The following is a 12,630-nucleotide window of genomic DNA, read 5'->3' on the forward strand; positions in this document are numbered from 1 at the left end:
TTATTCCAGGTCAGATCTGCTAAATTGCTGGTATAGTGAGATATCCAGGGCAATAATCTCGGGTACCTTTTTGAGGTACCCGTTCCGAATGAGAAAAAAGAATGTCAGAAATAAAATAGAAGCACAACGTGATAGAAGAATACCTCCATATTCCAAGCAACTTGAGCCCAACTACATACTGTAGTCTACTGTAGTCAACTCGTAAAAAGTTGAGCCAAGACCTTGGCCCCACGTCCACGCGTTCCCCCAACTCTTCTCTTCTTCCCACGTCATGTAAATCTTTCTTGGCTTTGTCGATCAAGTTTTTGTCCCGGTTTTTCACTTTTCTTCTGTCATGGCGATATACTCTTGACCCGTCGGCAATGCCCTTCTATCCTACGCCCATCCAGCATGAACGATGAGGCATCCCGGGGGTTCTGGGCCCGGGGTAAGTCTCCTCCTTTCCGTGCTGGACATCGCTAATCTTAATCAATCTAGGTCTTGCCCCGATTCGTTTGCCTCGACCCCCAGCCCCGAACAGAGGTTGGCGCCCAGTGGCCCTGCGCCCGCCCTACCTTGTCGCCCTCATATGCCTGATGTTGACGATGCTGCTGTGCCTGGAGGGGCTACGGCAGTATAGCGATCGCGAGGGGGGTCTGGTCTTCTTCGACGATACCGACGATGTCTCCGCAATCCAGACCTTCGCCTATAACTACGTCCCGATTATCATTTCTCTCGTGCTTGTTTTGGTCTGGACCGTCACCGATTTCGATGTTCTTCGCCTGGAGCCGTACTTCCAGTTGTCACGCCCGGAAGGGGCGCCGGCGAGCGTCCTCTTCATCAACTACAACTTTGGGCAAACCATTTTGACCCCGATCAACGCGGCACGCCGTCATCACTGGCTAGTACTTTGGGTCTCGTTTGTGACGCTCTCGATACGGATGATTCTTCCCGCCTTGCAGAGTACCCTGTTTGAGCTGCGCGAAGTGACGGTTATCGACTATGGATCTATGAAAAGTTGGCCTAACCTAGTTGGTCTCAGCACACAGGCGAACTGGATGTCAACTCAGGCAAACAACACTGTCGACTCGGTACTCTCTACGGACGAACAACTCCGCCGGTCTCGGTCGGCTCAATACGCTGTGGCACCCGTCGAGATTCCGGATAGCGACCTGGAGGAAAGTACAACGTGGACGCTGGATCAAACTTTGTATTGGGCGCAAGTGTCCTGTGAGAATGTTCTTGTTGGTGACAGCCTTACTGTGAGTATCGATGACACTGACGCGGAGTTTCCAAACATCACATGGAACGCGACTGGGATTGACTTGGACGATGCGTATGGGGGAGCCAACAAATGCACTCTCGATTTTCAATATGAGAGCGTTTTCTTTCCTCAAACCGACTACCTCCAAGTGCGTTATTGGGAACCAGTCATCAGTGATGCTGCCAAGGAGTCTTTTCCAAACCGAAGTCAGGCCTTTACAGCGTCCGGCTGCGACCCTTATGACCTTTATGGCATGATTATTGGGGTGAATGCGACCAGCTCGACTTCGACGTCCAGCTCGACCCAATATTCCGCGTCCGGTGTCGCCTTCGCTTGCGACATTCTGTATCACAAAGCCGACGCTCAAGTGAATATGCACTCGAACAGCTCTATCATGTCTATCAAAATCGACCCAACCACTACCCGCACGCTTACCGATGCCGAGTTTAGCATCGAGCACTTTCAAGCCCTGCTTTCCCAGCGCGCTCCGTACACGAGTGACATGCTTTTTATTCGTGAAAACGTTACCACAGGAGGACGCACCGTGACTGAGCTACCTGTGATCAGCCAGGAACTAGGGGAACTTCAGCCGCTCTTGGTGCTTGACACGTCGACCGTCATGACGGAAGCTGAATTCGAATCGAAGATTGAACGTGATGTAAAACAGACGTTTGTGTTGACTCTCGGTCGTTTGTTTGATCCAGACACTAAGCCTGCCATTGTTCCGGCGTCACGCTTTTCCAACCAGGTTGCCATTGCCGTCGTCCACTTTGCCGCTATCTGGTCTGAGCTCATATTGGTTTCGGCGATCTTGGCTGCTTTGTACCTCCTTTACACGTACCGTACGCGACCAATCTTCCTCCAAAGCGATCCGGGCTCCATCGGTGCTATGTGCAGTATCACTGCGGATGTCTTTCACCCATCCAACATCCTCGCCGAGCCAGTCGCTGAGTTTCATCAGTTTTCCACGCGTCAACTTCGGCGTATCTTCAGAAAGGCTAGATGTTACTGGCGACCGGGCCCTGGTGGCGATCGGTTGGAGATCCTTGCTGAAGATGGTATGTACCCTTTCTTTGGCACTATATGGTCCCTTTGAAGACCCGCGACTGACTATGTAAATAGGCTCCCCCGTTCAACTTGATGAGAATCTCCAAACCCGTGTTGATCCGATGCCTCACTTTCTCGTCATTCCCTTCTTTCTCGTGGAGTTCCTAGCTTTGGCTGGTGTCATAATTCTCATGGGACTGGTGATTTCTTCCCTCCTCAAGGACGGCCGCTTCCGCCACCTGACTCAGGGCGACTCGAGCTCATTCCAGGTTGTTCTTTCCTTCCTACCCTCGGTCGTAGCCTCGTCTGTGGGGTCTCTCTGCACCTCCATCCACCGAAACCTCAGCGTTCTGGAGCCTTGGGTCCACCTTCAACGTGGGAATGCGTCCGCACGGGCTTCCCTGTCCTTGAATTACTCTTCCCAAAGTCCGTTTGCCATTTTCTTCAAGTCTGTACGTGATAGACATGTGTTACTGGGACTGGTCTCTATAGCCTGTGTTGTCAATATGGCTCTCACTGTCGTGGCGGGCGGACTTTTCACGCAACAAATGGCAACTTCTACTCTGGCAACCCAGGATTTGACCATGAACTACAGCCAGTCCATCTTTTGGCAGACTGACTTTGCTGCTCAATTCACTGAGTATGATCTGATACAGACCAGCATCACCAGTGGAATCCCTATGCTGCCATGGACAAGTCCTAACCAGTCTTTTGTTCCCATCCACGTGAAAAACCGCGACGCTGATGTGACGTATGGGGCAACAACCCTTGGGGTGGGTACCACACTGGATTGTCAGACACTTCCAACCGACGCCCTTGTGCACAACAAAACCAGCGGTCGTCAATATTGGCGATATGAGTTGTTCGGCGACTCTTCGATGGAGTGTACCGCAGGCATGCCACCGCTAAAGGGCAAGGATGAAGGAATTGCTCTCTCCATTCATTTTCTATCTCCAGATGACACCGAGCATTCTGATATCTGTCAAACCTCGACTGTCTTGGTCGTTGGCCGGTGGGACTACTTGACAAATACGCCAATCACCGACAACAACACCATTGCTTTGCATTGTGAGCCTCAGGCCAAACTGCAGGACTACTCTATCAATTTCGATGAGAAAGGTCAGATCGCATGGCATAACCCAGTGGCCAATACATCGATCACGGAAGGAGCCATGTATGACAACGCGACCGTGAGTCTCGGGCAGTTCAACAAAGTTTTTGCCGCCATTCCCAACAGTTATGTCGGCAACACCACTATGCAGAACGGGACATACAACGTATCATCGTACGACTGGGCAGGTTTCCTCGTTGCCCGTCTTTACCAGCGCGAAGATCCTGACTTTGACTCGTTGAACCCCGACCTCCTAATGGATATGACTCAAACCGTGTTTCAGTGGGTATATAGCACCTACTTCTCAATATGGCGCAACATCTACCTAGAGCCCCTTATCGAGCCCATTCAGGCCACGAATGCCACCGTCACCAGAAGCACCTGGCGCATGGTCCCGTCGGCCCCATCGCTTGCCATTGCCTTGACTATAATTGTATTTGACACAATAGTGGTGCTCTTGGTATTTTGGACCCGTCGTGGCCGATTCCGAGCGCCGCGAATGCCACGTTCCATTGGAGCTGTCATTCCTTGGATTTCCCATAGCCAGATGCTTAATGATTTTGCCGACACTCACACATGGAGCAGTGCCAAACGGCATGCACACCTCACATCTTTGAACAAACGTTACGGCTTCCGAATGTTCATGGGTGCCGACAACCGCTGGAGGTTCGCGGTAGACCAGGAACCAGAGACTATTAAGCCTCCAGATACCCGATCTGGTGATTCAGAAACAGAGGGCGACAAAAATACATCGATTCAGTTACAGGAAATTCGAAGGCCGCAGAGCCCGACTCAGCTTTGATCTCCTGGTATATGTTCTTTCGCTTGTGATTTTCTTTGATGATTGTGTTATATCATGTTCCCCGGATATATTTTGGATATGGGCGTTTTCGCGTTGGAAATATTGGGCGCTGAGGTATAGATGGATCGATCGACAAGCAAGCTGGCTCTTACTTTGTCTGGTTGCATTTGGGAATTTTCGCCCTTACGTGGCAACGGCGCTTTGACATACTGTACAAAGAATCTTGGACTGGTGTTGTGGTTTCTCACGACTCCTTTTGTATGTCCACCCCCCTTTCCTCACAGTAATTTGAAGGGGCGGTCCTCTATGATATCCATGAAATATTTGGCCTCATATTTATACACATTCTTCCTTGGGCCCCGAGGACAAAGGGCTGCTTATGCGCCGTCTTGCCTACGCTCTAATCTTCCTACTCATTGATACCCGTTACCCAGAAAATTGGTTTCTAAAATATCTCTCCTTGTAACTCCCTTGGCCTCTTCTTTGATCGCTCTATCCACAGTGTATGGTACCACAGCTTCAACATGAAGGAATATGGATATCGCCAAGCTATGTCGCGTGGGGGGCTTGTAAGAGAATTACACAGCAACCTACACAATATCAAGCGGGAATTGGTGCACAACAAGGCTCCACAAGGATCTTACACATGACGCCACGCGTGGGGGACTTATACGTGGGGGAATGCACTTACACCAAATCACCCTACTTGGAGTATCAAAACAGACGATCGTGAATCGTTTACTGTCATTGGTGGAACTTCTCTAGCATGACATATCATTGACGCTTGCTAACTGAACTCAAACCGAGATGATCTTCATCTCGGTTCCAACCAAGTCTATTCTTACAGCGCCGCCCTGAGTCGGCCATCAACTGCCCGAAGAAGAACATATAGAGCCTCCACATAAGGCGCTTGAATGCCTAGTTCTCGAGCTTTGCGCACTGGGAAACCCAAGATCACATCGATCTCCATTGGTCGCCCGCATTTGCAATCGGTTTGCATGCTGCTTCCGATACCAGGCATGGCATTGATCTTGTCCATCTGTTGGTCAATCAGCTCATCCTTAAGTGGCACACCGCAGGCACGCGCAATGTTAATAGCCTCCTGCATCAATTGGCGTGTGAATGGTGTCGCGTCTTCAGAGGAGTGCAGCCAGGTCTGAGTGTCCACCATGGTGAGCGTGGTCAATGAGTTCCATGCTATATTCCAGACAACTTTCTCCCATCGCTGTACTTGTATATCGTCAAGAACCTGGAATCGCGTCTTTCCATTCCGAAGGAGGTCAGCAAATGTCTCGAGCCGTTGTTTTTCGGTCTGACTGTTGACTGTGAGGTTTGGGAATAGACCGATCTGCATATCCTCGGATTTGGTGTGCTTGACGATGCCCGGACTTGTTTGCGTAGCGCCTACCCATGTCTAATGGGAGTTAGATTCCAAGCTTTGAATTGTGAGAACCGAGAAGCTCTTACCACGCAAGTTATAATTGTGTTGTCGGGAAATCTCTTCCGGAATGGTTCCTCGTTCCCCACGCCATTTTGGATGACCACGATAGTAGTTCGTTTGGGGTCAATGGCTGGTTGCAACCGACCAGCCACCTCGTCCTGGTCGATAGCCTTGTGCGCACACACAATGTAATCCACCGGGGAAACTTCAGCAGCAGACTTTACCACTTAACAGAGTGTCAGCTAAGCAAATTGACCGATTGTAGATTGAATGTACCTCGGTGGGGATGGAAAGTATGCTGGCCATGGTTTTCGCTGTTTATAGTGATGCCCTATCGAGAAAGAGTTAACATTTGTTGTTATTAGTTTTATTGGAACGTACATTTGCTTTCACAGCTTCATAGTTGGAACGGGCCACGACCGTCAGGCGAACGCGGTCGGATTTGCTGAGGATAAAGCCATAGAAGGAGCCAATTCTACAAGGTCAGCATATAACTCGCGAGTGGATAGAAGTACTTACGCTCCGAGCCCGTAAAGAAGAACATCAATTTGGCCTGACATGGTGTGAATTGCGATAAAGCAGACCAAAGCGACGGAAATATGAACATTCGTCGCGTTTCATCCCCGCATCGGAGGGCGGCCGAGGGCGTGGGGGTCAAATTCAAATGCCGAGATCAGCGGCAGAAGGGCTGGCATTGGAGCATTTGAGGGTCTTGTTGATGCACCAATGATGATTTTTCATTTCTAGGTCATTCTTTACCTTGCTAAAGGTAGATTGGATCAGATTTCCTGGTCAGTATGGAAGGATACAAGGAGCAGTTGAGACTAAGCACAGAAGCCAGTATAAATAGTCAGGATTAATGAGTTATAGCTTCACACTGCCAATGAGATCCCTCTCCAGTCGACTGACATTCAGCATCTCAGGCTTCAGCTCTTTGAGACTAGTCGCTCCTAGGAAGACCATATTTGTCTCTATCTCCTGTCGTAGGATGTCAAGCATTCTCAGCACCCCTTTTTCTCCATACCCAGCCGACATGCTAAAGAGGAATGGTCGCCCCAGTCCTACAGCAGTTGCACCAAGCGCGATAGCCTTCAGGACATCAGTCCCTCGCCGAATGCCACCATCAATGTAGATTTGCATTTTGCTTCCAATCAAATGAGGTGCAAAGTTCTTGATTTCCAGAAGGGTTAGGAGTGGCGATTGAGCCCTGTGAAATGTCAGAACGGAAACACCATTGGAACGACTAGGTAGAACATACGTGTCTTGTGAACGTCCTCCATGATTGGAGAGAACAATGCCTTGAACACCATGTTCATATGCCTCTACGGCGTCTTCAACGCATTGTATCCCCTTGATTACCACGGGGAGACTTGTGTGTTGACGGAGCCATGTAAGAATATCCCAGTCAATATAAGGAGATGTCGAACTAGCCAATATCTTGGCTACTCCCTGGCCCTGGGCATCGCTATCAGTAGCATATGATCTGTCAGCTGGAATATTCAATGCGGAGGACACTTAAGACATACTGTGACATTCAGATTCAACCGTTCGTCCATCTCTCGCTTTCCCACCACTGGCGAGTCAACCGTGATCCAAATTGCGCTGGCCCCAGCCTTTTCAGCTCGACGCACTGTATCCACAGACTTTTGAATGTCTTTATTCACATAAAGCTGCTGAAAAATAGGCTGATCGGGTGAGTTACGGCTCTGCATCACCCGCTCGATCGGCATGCTTGAGCCATTTGCAAGTACTTGAACAAGGCCCCTCTTGCCTGCTGCCGACGCGAGCGCACATTCACCATCTGGGTGGGCGAGCTTGGCGATTCCCACCGGAGAGATATACACCGGAAGAGAGACCGAATGCCCCAAGATCGAAGTCGTAGTGTTTACGCTGGGGATGTTGCGCAGAATACGTGGGCGAAGTGCGATCTTTTGATACGCGCGGGCACTATTGCGCTTGCTGATCTCGTCGTCGGCTCCTGACGAGTAATAGGCCCAGGCATTAGCGGGCAGATGCTTTTCCGCTACATGTTCGAAATCATGTAGATTGATCAGACTGTGCAAGAATGGTGGGGCATTGGAGTCCGATTTTGTTTGCATTGTGTCGTTCAGTTTCGGGTCAAGCACCTGCAGTTCAGCTGGATCAATATGACCTCGAACTGTACTTTCGAGGAGGACCTCGCTCAATAGCTCAGGTGCATGAACTGAATCGAAATCCTCAGTTGCGTCTTTGCCCGCACATCGCAAGATCACCTGGGGCCCTCCTGGGTGGGAGTCAAGGAAGTCTATGGAGTCAGCTTAGGACATTCCACTGAAGACAAGACCTCACCTGTGACATCGTAGACAGCTCCATGGATTATGACCCAGCAAGATTGCCGGCTGTTGTGCTGGCTGACCTCCTGACGAGTGAGTGTCATTGCGAACTTGCATCCTATGTGACTGACGGGGATCATCTCATTTTAAGCACCACCGACGATCCTTGGCGTGGGGGTCGCATAAGTTCTCCAGACGGAGATATTGACTCCGTTTGGGGGTCCATTGCTTGCGGGGATTTTGGGTTAGTGCGTCTTCCCCAGTATATCTATGGACTCCAGGTTTCACATTCAGCTTCGAACACCATCTCCACCATGGCAGACAACAACACCCCCAAACCAGCCGCTATGCATGTTGAGGGCGCTGGAATTGCCACTGATACAGGCAAAATTCACAATGGAGACGCAGCACTGGCTTTGTTTGATAACCTGGATGAGTTGCACCAAGGCTTTGAGCCAGGCGAGGAGAAGAGGCTGGTTCGCAAGATCGACTTGATGATTTTGCCCTTTTTATCTGTTTGCTATGCGTTCTACTATGTATGTTCTGCCTGAGTCTCCGAGGTACGTTTGCTGATGTTCAGATCGACAAAACCACGCTATCCTATGCAGCAATATTTGGAATTCAGGAGGACTTGAACCTTTCTGGGGCCGAATATTCATGGCTGTCGAGTGTCTTCTATTTTGGCTTCCTAGTCTGGTCTTTTCCAACCAACCTGTTGATGCAGCGATTCCCTATCGGCAAATATCTTGGTGTCAACATCTTTCTCTGGGGGTTCTTCCTCATGCTACAGGGTATTTCCACTCTCTTGAGATATTGTTTGGTGTCTAATTTTGACAGCGGCTGCTAAAAACTTCACCCAACTCGCTGTGCTGCGAGTTATATCGGGCGCAGCTGAAGCCTGCAGGTATGTGTACATCAGCTGTGTTACTTGTGCATTATCTTACTAGCCTTTTGACAGTGATCCTGCTTTCATGCTTATTACAAGCATGTGGTATACTCGTCGTCAACAACCTATTCGGATTGGACTGTGGTACACCGCCAATGGCTTCGGAATTGCGGTCGGTGGTCTATTGGGATATGGGATTGGCCAGATCGAAGGATCCCTGGCTTCATGGAAGTACGAATTCTTGATCATCGGTGCTCTATGCTGCGTGTGGGGCATTGTGATGGTCATATTCCTCCCCGACTCCCCAGTCACAGCGCCACAGCTGTCTGACCGTGAGAAGAAACTCGCAGTTGAAAGACTGCGAGACAACCAGACTGGTATAGAGAACCGAAACATGAAGCCTCACCAGATCTTCGAGGCCTTGACTGACTGGAAAGTTTGGACATTCTTCCTGCTTGGTCTCAGTGCGAATATTCCAAATGGAGGCATCTCGAATTTTGGAACGCTGATTATCAAGGGATTCGGCTATTCAACGCGTGGGTGCCCCGTATTTTATAGAATTGTTTGATGGTTCTGACCGTTTTCAGTGGTTACAACTCTTATGCAAATCCCGTATGGTGTCTTCATTGCAGTGATGATCCTACTCAGCGTGTTCATCAATGACCGACTGCCACGCAACAACCGATGCATGGTTGCCATCGTGTTTGTTCTCCCGACTCTAGCAGGTTCCTTCGGTCTCAACTTTGTACCTGAGTCCAACAGTGTGGCGAGACTGATCTGCTACTACCTGACCGGCTCTTACAATGCTTCATTTGTGATCATCCTTTCGATCCTCACCGGAAATATTGCAGGCCACACCAAGAAAGCTGTTACCAACGCAATGATCTTCCTGGGTGTTTGCACTGGTAATATTGCAGGACCATTTTTCTACAAAGCTGAACAGGCACCGGGCTATACATTGGGTATTTGGTCGATGATCGTGGCGAACCTCATCGAGATCGCATTGATCGTGTTCCTCGCAATTGCTCTTGCATGGGAGAACCGACGTCGCGACCGGGCACAGAATGTGGCGCCAGGAGGGGACAATGACTATGTCCGACAGCTGGAATTAGATCGGACGGCGTTTAGCGACCTGACGGACAAGGAGAATGCGAACTTCCGCTACCTGTACTAGAATATTTTACTACAAAGAAGATCATGACAGCATACATATGTGTACCGCATCCTGAGGTTTTCCCGCCAATCACATATAGAAACATGCAGACAATCCCCTTGGCGTGGGGGTGTTGATCCCCGGACTTCTCCCGACCCCCCCGCGTGGGGTGCTGGCTATGCGGGGGAGCTCTTGACATTTAACCAGGTTGCATCCTTCTTGTGATCATACTGTACACTTTTCACGTTCAAAATGGTCAAGATCAAGTCAATCGAGTACTTCCGGGTGAAGCCCCGCTGGTTGTTTGTCAAAGTGACCGACGAAGAGGGTCAGTTTGGATGGGGAGAGGGCACTCTGGAAGGACATTCACTCGCTGTCGAGGGTGCTTTGGATGAGATCATCCCGCGCATTGTGGGATATGAGGCCGAGTACGCTTGAGAATAACAATTGACATAGCTGTAAGGCTAATCCTGGACAGTGACATTGAGCACATCTGGCAGACGGTGTGGCGACTAGGATTCTACCGGGGTGGGCCTGTCTTCATGTCTGCCCTGTCTGGTATTGACATCGCACTGTGGGATCTGAAGGGCAAGAGGTTGGGCGTGCCGGTGCATCAGCTGCTGGGTGGCAAGGTGCGCCAGAAGGTACAGGTATACGCCTGGATTGGAGGTGACCGACCGAGTGAGGTCGAGGCCGCAGCGTGAGTTTTCTACAAGCATTCTAAGGAGGAACATATAACTAACATGCCAGGATAATAGGAAAGCACGAATCGCCCAGGGCCTCAAGTGTATCAAAATGAACGCTACCGAAGATGTCAACTGGCTTGACTCCCCAGCAGTCTTGCAGTCATGCGTGGAACGACTGAAGCAAGTGAAGGCTCTGGGACTCGATGCTGGCCTGGACTTCCATGGTCGTCTGCACCGGCCAATGGCTAAGCAGCTGGCGAAGGCACTGGAGCCTTACCAGCCGCTGTTCATTGAGGAGCCCCTGCTATGCGAGCATCCCGAGGCAATCAAACAGCTCTCACAGCACACCACAATCCCCATTGCCTTTGGTGAACGCCTATACACTCGCTGGGATATCAAGCGGTTCTTGGAGGACTCATCGGTGGATGTTCTACAACCCGATATTGCCCACGCGGGAGGCATTTCAGAAACAATGCGGATCGCAAACATGGCCGAGACCTACGATGTGGCTATCGCGCCCCATTGTCCTCTCGGGCCTATCGCTCTGGCCGCCTCACTTCAGGTCGCGGTCTCGATCCCCAACTTTGTTATCCAAGAGATGTCGCTAGGGATGCACTACAACGTAGAAGCAGGGGACATTGACCTGAACAGCTACTTGGTGGATAAGACAGTCTTCGATATCAAGGAGGGCCATGTGGCTGCACCTTGTAAGCCTGGTCTGGGTATTGACATTGACGAGGAACTCGTGCGGAAGATCAGCCAGGAGACAGTGCCGTGGCAGCCCAAGGAGTTTTATGGACCAGACGGCTCCATTCGGGAGTGGTAATCATATATCCAATAGATAATACTTGTATGACAATTTGACCTTAGCATTTTGCAAACCCGAATTCCTCATTCGGGTAAATTGAGCCCGATGTGCCTCACGAGTAGTGATCATTGGCATCATGCGGTTTACCGATGCGGGGGAAAGCGTGGGGGTGAAAGACGATGGTATAAGACGTGGGCTTCTCCCCACAGGACAAGATCGACGTTGGACGCATAGTGAACAACATCGTCAGGCTCCACCATGGACTTCTTCTCGCTCTCCGGAAAAACAGCTCTCGTCACGGGTGGTACCCGTGGCATTGGCCAGGCCATGGCCATTGCAATGGCTGAAGCTGGCGCCGATATAGTTCTTGTCCAGGTGACCAAATCTGATGTCCGTAGTCATTGGAAGTGACTGACTTCTTTTCAGAGAGACACTAGCAACCAAGAGACGAAGTCTCGGATCGAGAATCTTGGGCGAAAAGCGACCATTTATACTGCTGATCTTTCATCGCAAGCTTCAGTGTCGCTACTCGTTTCGAGTGTGTTGAAGGGTGGACACGACATCAACATTCTCCTCAACTGCGCGGGAATCCAGCGCCGACATCCAAGCCACATCTTCCCGCTCGAGGACTGGGACGAGGTAAGTTTCTCGGGATGATTAGTCACACTACCACTGATGGATGGTATAGGTCCTCCAAGTCAATCTCACGACTGTATTCACCCTCTGCCGCGACGTCGGCGCGCACATGCTTACACGTACCCCTGACCGGGCGGGTCAACGCGGTAGCATCATCAATATCGCATCTCTGGTTTCCTTCCAGGGGGTCTCACAGTTCCCGCATACGCAGCAGCGAAAGGCGGCGTGGCACAACTCACCAAGGCCTTATCAAACGAGTGGGCAGCGAAAGGAATCAATGTCAATGCCATTGCGCCGGGCTATGTCGCGACCGATATGAACACGGCCTTGATCCAGGACGAGGAACGTGCTGCCAGCATCCTAGCCCGAATCCCTGCCGGACGATGGGGGAATCCGGATGATTTCAAGGGGTCAGTTGTGTACTTGGCGAGCCGGGCGAGCGCATATGTGAGTGGCGAGGTGTTGACAGTGGATGGGGGCTGGATGGGACGGTAGACTATGGCCT

The 12,630-nt window shown here is 50.6% G+C and overlaps 6 protein-coding genes across 6 annotated transcripts; 4 read left to right on the forward strand and 2 right to left on the reverse strand.

Annotated features, from left to right (window-relative positions):
- The first annotated feature begins 283 nt into the window (after window positions 1–283).
- Window positions 284–4,503, forward strand: N7446_007502 (DUF3433 domain-containing protein). The gene is made up of 3 exons (XM_058516247.1): window positions 284–427; window positions 478–2,301; window positions 2,366–4,503. Exons 1-3 carry the CDS (start codon window positions 391–393, stop codon window positions 4,201–4,203), a joined length of 3,699 nt encoding a protein of 1,232 aa, XP_058373425.1. The 5' UTR covers window positions 284–390; the 3' UTR covers window positions 4,204–4,503.
- A 541-nt stretch (window positions 4,504–5,044) lies between these two features.
- N7446_007503 (ketopantoate reductase family protein) lies at window positions 5,045–6,204 on the reverse strand (the record flags this gene model as incomplete). The annotated part of the gene is made up of 5 exons (XM_058516248.1): window positions 5,045–5,617; window positions 5,671–5,870; window positions 5,921–5,975; window positions 6,026–6,119; window positions 6,164–6,204. The coding sequence occupies 5 exons, from the start codon at window positions 6,202–6,204 to the stop codon at window positions 5,045–5,047; spliced, it is 963 nt and encodes a 320-aa protein (XP_058373426.1).
- A 304-nt stretch (window positions 6,205–6,508) lies between these two features.
- Window positions 6,509–8,060, reverse strand: N7446_007504 (FMN-dependent alpha-hydroxy acid dehydrogenase; the record flags this gene model as incomplete). The annotated part of the gene is made up of 4 exons (XM_058516249.1): window positions 6,509–6,851; window positions 6,903–7,099; window positions 7,171–7,928; window positions 7,973–8,060. 4 exons carry the CDS (start codon window positions 8,058–8,060, stop codon window positions 6,509–6,511), a joined length of 1,386 nt encoding a protein of 461 aa, XP_058373427.1.
- Window positions 8,061–8,237: 177 nt separating this feature from the next.
- Window positions 8,238–10,016, forward strand: N7446_007505 (uncharacterized protein; the record flags this gene model as incomplete). The annotated part of the gene is made up of 5 exons (XM_058516250.1): window positions 8,238–8,492; window positions 8,537–8,747; window positions 8,794–8,860; window positions 8,915–9,378; window positions 9,430–10,016. Coding segments are annotated over 5 exons (1,584 nt in total), but the record flags the coding sequence as incomplete, so codon positions are not given.
- A 231-nt stretch (window positions 10,017–10,247) lies between these two features.
- N7446_007506 (uncharacterized protein) lies at window positions 10,248–11,507 on the forward strand (the record flags this gene model as incomplete). The annotated part of the gene is made up of 3 exons (XM_058516251.1): window positions 10,248–10,423; window positions 10,474–10,695; window positions 10,754–11,507. 3 exons carry the CDS (start codon window positions 10,248–10,250, stop codon window positions 11,505–11,507), a joined length of 1,152 nt encoding a protein of 383 aa, XP_058373429.1.
- A 240-nt stretch (window positions 11,508–11,747) lies between these two features.
- N7446_007507 (uncharacterized protein) lies at window positions 11,748–12,620 on the forward strand (the record flags this gene model as incomplete). The annotated part of the gene is made up of 4 exons (XM_058516252.1): window positions 11,748–11,864; window positions 11,916–12,128; window positions 12,178–12,271; window positions 12,322–12,620. 4 exons carry the CDS (start codon window positions 11,748–11,750, stop codon window positions 12,618–12,620), a joined length of 723 nt encoding a protein of 240 aa, XP_058373430.1.
- Between the last annotated feature and the right edge of the window lie 10 nt (window positions 12,621–12,630).

Source organism: Penicillium canescens, assembly GCF_028828765.1.
Source record: "Penicillium canescens strain IBT 15451 chromosome Unknown utg000004l_segment0_segment0, whole genome shotgun sequence".
Lineage (NCBI taxonomy): Eukaryota > Fungi > Ascomycota > Eurotiomycetes > Eurotiales > Aspergillaceae > Penicillium > Penicillium canescens.

What these genes read in the sequence shown, in the direction of transcription:
- N7446_007502 (XM_058516247.1), top strand. Translation starts at nt 391, where the DNA reads ATGAACGATGAGGCATCCCGGGGGTTCTGGGCCCGGG. An exon ending in CCGGGGGTTCTGGGCCCGGG is followed by an intron (nt 428 to 477) that starts GTAAGTCTCCTC and finishes TAATCAATCTAG; the next exon opens with GTCTTGCCCCGATTCGTTTG. An exon ending in GGAGATCCTTGCTGAAGATG is followed by an intron (nt 2,302 to 2,365) that starts GTATGTACCCTT and finishes CTATGTAAATAG; the next exon opens with GCTCCCCCGTTCAACTTGAT.